At 52.6% G+C, this 9,584-nt stretch overlaps 1 protein-coding gene across 1 annotated transcript; it reads right to left on the bottom strand.

The window, feature by feature from the left end:
* Positions 1 to 4,143: 4,143 nt before the first annotated feature.
* On the bottom strand, positions 4,144 to 8,644 carry LOC129127438 (galanin receptor type 1-like). The gene is made up of 2 exons (XM_054644042.2): positions 8,389 to 8,644; positions 4,144 to 7,915 (listed from the first exon to the last, which is right to left on the bottom strand). Exon 2 carries the CDS (start codon positions 7,818 to 7,820, stop codon positions 6,492 to 6,494), a length of 1,329 nt encoding a protein of 442 aa, XP_054500017.2. The 5' UTR covers positions 7,821 to 7,915; positions 8,389 to 8,644; the 3' UTR covers positions 4,144 to 6,491.
* Between the last annotated feature and the right edge of the window lie 940 nt (positions 8,645 to 9,584).

The following is a 9,584-nucleotide window of genomic DNA, read 5'->3' as shown; positions in this document are numbered from 1 at the left end:
ATTTTATATCATCTCCTTGCTGCATTTCTGCCAGGGGCTGTTAGCTCCTGCAGGAGCACATCCCACCTTTGTGAAGCTTTGTGAGTCAGCCCACTCCAAATACCAACGTGTACCAAGAGGCAGTGCAGGAATTTACTGTTTGCTCCCGTGCTGCCAGAGCCCAGAGGAACAACCAGACAAAGCAGAAGTGCTGGATGCAGCCCTAGGAACTGCAGGTTCAGCTCTGAGCTGGGGGAGGCAATCAGGGAGGGGACTGAGTCCCAGTCCCACAGGGGCAGGTACCACTCACCTGCTGTGCTTGTGCCCAGCCATGCTGGAAAAGGTCCTCCTGCAGGCATGTGACTTTCTGAGATCCTTGGGCTGCCTCTGGTACTGATTACAGCAGATTTAATAGTGTTATTCGTTTAGCCACTGAGACCTTTATCAGAAGCGATTAGCAGGTGGATGAGAGCTTTAATATCCTTGGCAGATCTATTTCTCCCCCAGTAATTGCCTTAAGATGGTTTTATTTCACTGTCTGGACTTTCTCTCCTTCCTCTTTTTATCTTTTAGCTTATTTCCTGAATGTTTTGCCACATTTTCCTTCCCCACACTAAGAAACAGCAGCCCAGGACTTGTGAGCACTGGGTGATGGGATCCATCTGCCTGAAGACTCATTGACAAAACCCTTTAATTCAGCAGCTCCTTTCTTGTGCTGAATGTCTGAGGACAGGAAAGAGGAGGGTTGACTGAAAACACCTCAAGTGGAAAATTAAGAAAGGCAGAGGCTCTGCAGGACCTGAGGCAGCAGCCTGCACACCCAGGGATGCTGCTACTTTTGTTTGGAGGTGCTTGGCCAGCCTCAGAACAGCCACCTCTGGCAGGGACAGGGGCAGGCCACTGCTCACTGCTCTGCAGATGGGCCCCAGAGCACCTGGCAGAGGGCTGTGCATGGGAAATGCCTGCCAGGTAAAGGAATGAGTGAAGTGATTTTGTCCTACAGTGCACACAGCATTTTGTGCTCCTCAGTGCCATAAAACCTCCCAGGGACAAGGGTAGGGCATGTGGGGACAAGTTGTTAATTCCTGGTTCTTTCAGGTGCAGAAATACTTCATGTGTATTTTTAAAAATGAATTATCCTTGGGTAATTCACCCACCCCTCAGTGTGCAACATAAACCTGTTGTCTTACAGTGCAATGAGTTAAGAAGGAAAAGGCTGAATGTAGAAAATGTTTAAAAGCAAAGGTCATGCTGCAGCTCCATGAGAGTTCCCCTTCTCCCCATGGGGTGAGGATAATCCCAAGGCAATCAGTGCCCCCTGCTCTGGCAGTCCTGAGCCAGCTCCTCACCACTGCACTCCAGGCATTGATTTCTTCTGGGGGTGCCTTGCAATCAGCAAGAGACACCAAGCAGGAACACTCTGCTGTAGATCCCTCACTTGGAAAAAAGTAAAAAGTTCTCTGCAAGTGCTGCATCCATTTTTTTTTTTCTGATATATTTTAAATTATTTCCTGGCTGTATCAAGTGAAGGAGGAAGAAATCCCTGGATCAGGGCAGCCAGGAGCCTCCTTCAGGGCCTGGCAGAGGAGCCTGGGGGTGGCAGCCACACGAGGCTGCACTGACTTTGCAGCTGTGTTGTGTCAGTTCTGAGTCTGAGGACTTGCCCTAAAGATGTTTAGCAGGCAGAGAAAGCAACTCCTGCAGTTCCTGTACCCCTGGGCTGACCTAGCCAGCAATCATTCATCCCCAGAAATTTTGGGAAAGTCTTACATGATCCCTGTGCCTGCCAGTACTTCCCTGGAGGCTGAGTTTCCCACAGGGCTCCACCAATCTCTTTGGATGTACCTGCTCGTAGCTGCTCTTTTATTTGCTCTTCTGGCAGCTGGCAGGGATTTATTTTCATGACAAATGTAATCAAAAATGTAAACTGAGGTGCACTGGCTTTTCCTAGAAGATTCACAGTGATAAATCTCTGATTCCTGGCAAGGGCATCACAAGACACTGGAAACCCAGGCAAGTCCTGCAGTCTCTGTTCTTTTAGATATTTCACTGTTTAGTTTTTTCACATCAGAAGAGCTCAGGTGCTGTTGTGTGTGGGATGTGCTGTGCTGAAGGGAGTGCAGGAGGAATGATGCTGATGTTGTGGATAACTTTCCAGCCAGCTTCCATCCTGTTTTGCATGCCAGCATCTGTAAGAATCATGTATAAAATCCCAAAATACCAGCAGGCAGGAGTTTCCCTTTGGAGGGCATTCCTCTTTCTGGGATGTTGCAGTGAAAGTGCTGCCCCCTTGAAAGGGCTGGTGGGTTTAGGAGAGGGATGGAGCAGCTGGTTCTGTGGTGCTGCACTGGAGTGGGCACCATGCACCATCCCCTGGGGCTCCTCAGCTCTCACTCTGCAGTGCCTGAGTGAGCATTTCTCAGCCTGTGCTCCGTCAGCATCCACGTGCCCTGCCTCCAGGTGACTCTGCCTGGCAAAGTTTTACCACTGATCACATTTTCCCAGGTCTGAAATCATCCCCTGCTCTTGCCTTGCTCTTTAACGTGGAAGGATTTTCCATAGGGATGTAAAAACAAGGGTAGTGAATAGAGCAAGCAATGCTCAGCCCAGCAGCCCAGTGAAGGAGCAAGAGTGGAAATCACAGCTTATACACCCAATGTACTCTAGGCCAGAAGTTTCATCATTGTTTTAAAGAGCTGCTGATGGCCTTTTCTGCTGTGGAGGGTCCTCTCCTCTTGGACATGTTATTTTGCTTTCAGCCCTCACCACTTGCTCTGCCTGTGAGCCCAGCAGCTGCCACAGTGGGAGGAGAGGAGCTGCTTGCCCTCACACATCCTGGATAATCCTTCCACTGGCTTCCCCTGAGTATTTTGTTATAAGGAACAGTGATTCATCAATCTCCATGTGAAGGCTAGGGAGCAGTCATGATTGTACCTACCTCAATGACACCTGCTACAAAAATTTTTCTCTTTTCCATCTCCCTGGTGGTTCCCAGAAAACAAACCTGTCACATCTTTGAGGCAGTGCTGACAGTAAGAGAACAGATCATGGAATAGGAGAGGGTTACTGAGCAGCAGCTGCCTGTGAGTCCTTAGCACAGCAAATGGATTCAGGCCCTGGCACAGCTGCCCAGGGCTGTGCTGGAGTCCCCATCCCTGGAGGGGTTTAAATGATGTGGCTCTTGGAAACATGGTTTGGCAGTGTTGGGTTAATGGTTGGATCTTAGAGGTCTTTTCCAACCTAAATGATTCAGTGGTTCTAAGGAAGGCTGTTCTAAACATCCTATTTCTGTAAGGTGGTAAAATGCCTGTATTGATTTGAACAGCAGAGCAGAGGAGAAAGACCCACGGGGGAAGAGTGGGACTGAGATGCATTAGCAGCATTGCTGTGGGAAAACATTGTCCTTGAGATGCCTAAAATTCACATTTCCACTCTGCCTGGGCACAGTCAGACAGAAGCACATTTCCTCAACCACACAACGAGTATGGGATGTCTGGCTGGAGCTCCTGTGAGGAAATCATCTGTGTTCACCAGCCAGAGCTGCGTCTGCTCCCTGCTCCTCAAAGGACCAGGAGTCCCCTGAATGCCCATCAGAGCACCTGCCATCTGAAACAAGGACCTTGTGTGGCCTGGAGGACACTCACATGTCTTATCAGCCCTAAATATAAAGAGATCCTTTATAAGAAGAAGCCTCCTTCCCAAATGCTGAGGTTTCACCTCTCTGGGATCCAGGATGAGTCAGCCAGGCCCTGCTGAGCTCCACAGACCTGTTCAGGTTAATAAAATCCCTGCCAGAGCCTGGGCAGCTCACAGGATGCTGTGTGGCTTCCACATTGACCCCACTGCTTCTCATTTACCCTTGGGTGAGAGTGACCAAAATCCATCACTACCTGGCAGCCACTGGGTAAAGCCCTGCCAAATAAATCAGTGTTGTGCACAGCAAACAGGTGTCTGCAGCACAAAAGGAGCCATTCACATCAGCAGGGCACAAAGGGATTTTTCATCAGGGGAGTGAAGACATGAATGGGTCATTAGAGTGAGGGGAATTCACAGGCAGAGAGAGATAACAGGGAAAAGCAGGGGGAGATTTCACTGTAGAGACAGTGGAGAAGTGGTTGGAGTGTGGGGGGATAGAGAAGAGGCAACCAAGGAGGCAAAGAGGAGTTAAGTGAGCAATTTGACTTTATTATAGGAAAACAGGGACACTGAACAAAACTGGAAAATACATTTAGAAGTGTGGAGAGGAGATAACCTTGCCAAGTGGAAGTGACTTTTGCCTCTGTGAAGAATTTCAGTGGCTGGGAGTGCTGTGGGGCTGGAGGAAGGCACGGGCACCTGTGTCAGGAGGAGAAGGCCCAGGTACACTAATGAGAACACAGTTCCTGGTATTCCTCCTCCATGGAGGGTACAGAGGCTTCCAGGTAGGACCCAGGCATTAGCACACAAATTCTGAGAAAAGAATTCTCCTCTGGGATACTTTAAAATATTTATATCTTGCATCTTTGACTGCATCACTTGATTTTGTCCATTTTCAGAGCCAGGAAACCACAGGGAATGGAGCTCTGTGGTCCCTTCATTGTAGTTTATCCAGGGCAGGATTAAATATACAGGTCAGGGCAATGTTGGGGTTACAATATTGTGTTACATTTGGTCTGGGGATGGAGAACATCTTTTTACAGACAAGGAATCAGTGGGCATTCAGAGTGAGCTTTTGATGCTCCTCAGTCTGCCACATTTTGCCAGCCCTAAAAATATTTCTTGAAAGAGAAAATAAAATCTCTACAGGCTTTTCTCCACAGCTACTAAAAGATCAGGCAGTATGTACGCTCCTATATCACCTGCAGAAATGCAGATGCTCTCATCTCCAGCACACATAAAAGCCATAAATCTGGGTAGTTGTAATGTCTTGTTCATTCATATAAAGAGAACACAAATTGTGGATGGCACTGCCTGGTAAGGAGGAATCTTTCACTTCCCAGGCAGATCATTGTCAACATTAAACACTATTGAGTGATCATTACAAGGGTTACATTGAATGGCTATTTTCTTATCTCTATTTTTTTTTGCCTACAAAAGGCACCCTGGAAGGCAGCAGGATATTATATGAAACTTGGATTTCCTTAAACATCCTTCCCTTGTTCAGTAATAATAATAATAATAATAATAAAAAAGCCCCCAGTCATCATAAGCCTCTGAGTTCCTTTAAATTCAAAATCCTCTCACAGGGGCGCTGCTGTTTTCAGTCTGGGCTTTGCTAAGGGGACAAACCTGCTGTGCCAGGAGCTGGGGCACAAGCATCTGGGCATGGGCTCTCTCCCCTGGCATTGGGCAGGGAAGGGTTCATCTCTGGTATCATTCCATCCTTTTGGATCTTTGTTGCACATTTTTTGTCTCCTACCTGTTGCCTGATCTGTTTTCTGATGTGTTTTCTCTTGGACCTTGGGGAGAAAGGTCTCCTTTGTGCTCAGAACAACAGAATGCTCAAGCTATACTGGAGTCTTTCAATGCTAACAGAATAAAAGTATACCATTTATTTATCAAAGTCTCCTTTAAAGGAGGAGATGGACAAAACAGGTTTTAACCTACTTGTGATGCTCAGGAAAAGCAAGCACTTTGATTCGCTCCTTCCCAGACAAACAGCATTGCATTGCTTGTATCTGATTTTATTACCTATAAACCACTTTCTATTTTTGTTTTCACATGCCATTGACTTTGTTTGGTACAGACACAGCTGAACAAGGCTGGTTTTTCAAGTGCAAATCATGTTAATAGATGCCCAGTTCTTTCCACTCCATACACAGGAGCACCACTGTAAGAAAGAGAGCTGGTGCCCAAAAAAATATTTTCCTGTTTCATTTCCTAAATTACCTCTGAGCCACATTATCCCTTCTGAATTCCAAAATGTGGAATGGTGATGGTTGCTTTAGTACTTCTGGCATGGTCTCTTCAAATAAGGAGAATTTATTTGCGTGGAGGAGTGAAACAATACGAGCAGACAATGAAATCTCAAGTGGTAAAGTGTGTGAAATTCTCCATTTACTATTACTTTTTATGATGCTGTTTCCAGCTTTTCTTCACTGCTTGCAACTACAACTGATGGATTTGGAGCACAGAGTGCCTCTTATCACTGCTCTTCATCAGCAAGTGTGAGCAGCAGCAAGCAGTCAAATCGTTGCTGTACCCAAACAGCATCTCTGCATCCAGGGATGGAGCTGCAGGGAGAGCTCACTCGTTGGGAACTTGATCTGCCTAATTATGTGACTGTTGACTGGGCAACAGGCTGCACATCCAGTTGTCCCCAGTAAAAATAATTTGTCTTAAAATTTCATCTGAGTTAAAATACATCATCTTTTTATCTCATTACCTGTTTGTTTCCCTGTCACAGCATTTTTGAAATGGTATCAAGAGTTATTAGAAGAAAGCTCTTTTCCGTCATTAAAATACCGGGTTCAGAAAGATCTCCAGAGTCCTGGAATGCAGATGAGGGCATGAGTGGCACTTCCTGAGCAGAATTACAAGGAAGTGTTCTCACTGGAGACAGTATTCAGAGGTGGATGCTGGCAGGAGTTCAAGTGTCCACACTTGTTCTTATGGCCATGACTTCCCTGACATCTCCTGTCCATGGAGGGGGTGCTGGAGGGTCCTTTCCTTGCAGGCTCCATTGAACTCCGGTAAGAGAGCAGCTCTGGGACTGAGGAATGAGTTGTCCCTTCAGACAGAGAGAAGTTAAAGAGAGAGATCATCCTTTGGTGGTATTTGCTCTTCATTTCCTTGGCTGATCTGTAGAGGTTCCCAACAAAGCAATAACATATCGGGTTGAGACTGGAATTGGTGAGGCCGAGCCACTGGGCAAAAGGCCTGAGCTGCAGGATCCAAGGAGAAGGAGTCACATCCTGCAGAGACTTGGGGATGTTGAAATCAATCCAGATGTCCATCAGGTAGACGGGCAGCCAAGAGATGGCAAAGAGCAGCACCAGGGCCACCACCATCTGTGCCACCTTCCTGCGGATCTTCAGCCTGGAGGCCGGCAGGGACCGGTTCAGGGCAGAGCTCTCCTTCAGCTGGCTGCTGCGGCTCCACAGGCGCCTCACCGTCAGGAAGCAGATCACCATGTTGAACAGGACGGGCAGGCAGTACAGGGCACAGAAGAGCAGAAAGTTGTAGGCTTGCTTGAGCCTCTCCTGAGGCCAGATCTCCCTGCAGATGGAAAACACCAGGGGCAAGCCCTCCACCACCCCGATCTCATCCCGTTTGTTCATGAAGATGAGGGGCATGCATATCCCTGAGGACAGCAACCACACCACCAGGATGGTGCTGAGGATCCTCTTCTGGGTGAAGAAGGAGCGGGCGTTGAGCGGGTTGTGCACGCTGTAGTACCGGTTCACGCTGATGACCGTCAGGCTGAGGACGCTGGCGGACACAGAAACGGCCTGGATGAAGGGCACTGCCCGGCAGAGGAAGTCCCCGTACACCCAGGCTTTGTAGATGAGGTTGCCCACGGTGATGGGCATGCAGATGCACACCACCATGAGGTCACACACTGCCAGGTTGATGAGGAGGCTGCGGGTGGCGCTCAGGCTGGACGCGCGGCTCCGGCGCTTGCGGGTCAGCACCCTGATGGACATGATGTTGCCCACGAAGCCCACCACAAAGGACAGCAAGTACATCACCGTGAGGCTGATGGTGACAGGCTCCTTTGCAAAGAGGAAGAGCATCTTCTCCAGCTCTTCCCACCCCAGCTCCTGGCTGCCGTTCCAGAGCCCGCCTTGGGTCTGGTTCTCCTCCTGCCAGAGCTGCAGAGGGTCAGGGGGGGCCCCGGGTTCTGGGGGGGACGAATCCATGGCTGAGTCCCCCCCCGGGTAACCTGGGCTAACGGGGCAGAGCCTTCTGCACAGCTTCCAGTGCTCCGGACATGGCGAGCTGCGATCAGCCCTGCCTGCAAAAGAGGGTGTGGAGAAGGGGGATCAGCGGGGGCTCGGAGCAGCGATCGCCCTTCAAGGAGAGCTTCTTATCCGCAACTTAGTTGAGAAGCGGCCGTAGCGCGGGGCGGCCGGGCTGGGCAGCGCGGCACCGGCACCGGCACCGGCACCGCTCCGGCAGCAGCGGCGGGACCGACGGGAGCCCCTGCCCGGCCTCGGAGGGACGGCGCCTCCGCTGGGAGGGCGGGGAAGGAGCCCCGGACCCCCGGCAGCCCGGAGAGCAGCCCCGGCCTCGGTCCGCAGCCACTCCCCCGCTCCCTCTGTCCCTCACTCCCTCCTTCCCCGGAAAGTTGCGTGTCCCGCGGCCGCGCTGCCGGACCCCTGCTCCGGGCTATCCCCAGGTCCCGGTCCCCCCCGGTCCCTCCCAGTTCCTCCCGGTCCCTCCCGGTTCCCCGTCTCTCCCGCGGTCCCGCGGCGCGGCGGCACTCACCGGGCAGAGGGCGGGCAGCGCCGGCCGGGCTCCTCCCGCCGGCAGCTCTGCCGTGGATGTGTGCGTGTGTCCGTGTGTCCCCGTGTCCGTGTGTCCGTGCGTGTGTGCGGCGGCAGCGCCCGACCCGCTGCCACAGGCGCGTGCTCGCACCCACGCACCCACCGCACCGCCGGCCCCGCGCTCACCGCGCGGCGCGCACACGCTGCACACCCCGCACACCCTGTACAGCCCACACAGCCCGCATAGCCCGCAGACAGCCCTGCACACCGAGCACACAGCCCGCACACCCCGCACACCCTGCACAGCCCACACAGCCCGCACACCCCGCACACCCTGCACACAGCCCTGCACAGCCCGCACACAGCCCCGCACACAGCCCTGCACACAGCCCCGCACACGCTGCACACCCCGCACACAGCCCCGCACACAGCCCTGCACACCCCACACACCGAGCACACAGCCCTGCACACCCCACACACCGAGCACACAGCCCCGCACACCTCGCAGACAGCCCTGCACACGCTGCACACCCTGCACACCCTGCACACCCTGCACACCCCGCACACGCTGCACACCCCGCACACCCTGCACACCGAGCACACAGCCCTGCACACCCCGCACACACCCCTGCACACCCCGCACACCGCGCACACACCGCACGCTGCGCACACACTGTACCCAGCCCCGCACACAGCCCCGCACACAGCCCCGCACGCCCCGCACACCCCACACACGCACAAAGCCACACGGAGTTCTGTCCTGCGACCCCCGCACACGCACGCACACACGCGGACCCCGACAGACCCTACACACATCCCTCAGCACGCTCTGTCCACACTCCCTTTGCACGAATCCTTCCTACAGGCGTCCCGCACACCCGCAGGCACCCTGAGCATCCACCGCCCCGCTCCCTCCTCACCCCCGCACCCACTCCCGCACCTCTGCGTGGCCCCGCACGCTTTGCACCCCCAGAGCCTTCCCGCGCACCCCTCCCCGCACACGCAGGTGCGGCTCAACCCCGCAGCCCCTCCGCACCCCAAGAACACCCGCACACACCCACCCCCACACATACACATACCCACACACACACATACACACACACCCACACACACATACACACACACACACGCACACACACATACACACACATACACACACACACACACGCGCACACACACACATACACACACGCACAC

This window comes from Agelaius phoeniceus, chromosome 16, assembly GCF_051311805.1.
Source record: "Agelaius phoeniceus isolate bAgePho1 chromosome 16, bAgePho1.hap1, whole genome shotgun sequence".
Taxonomy (NCBI): domain Eukaryota; kingdom Metazoa; phylum Chordata; class Aves; order Passeriformes; family Icteridae; genus Agelaius; species Agelaius phoeniceus.
The sequence above is the reverse complement of the archived record's forward strand: the minus strand, read 5'-3'. Positions and strand labels throughout refer to the sequence as shown.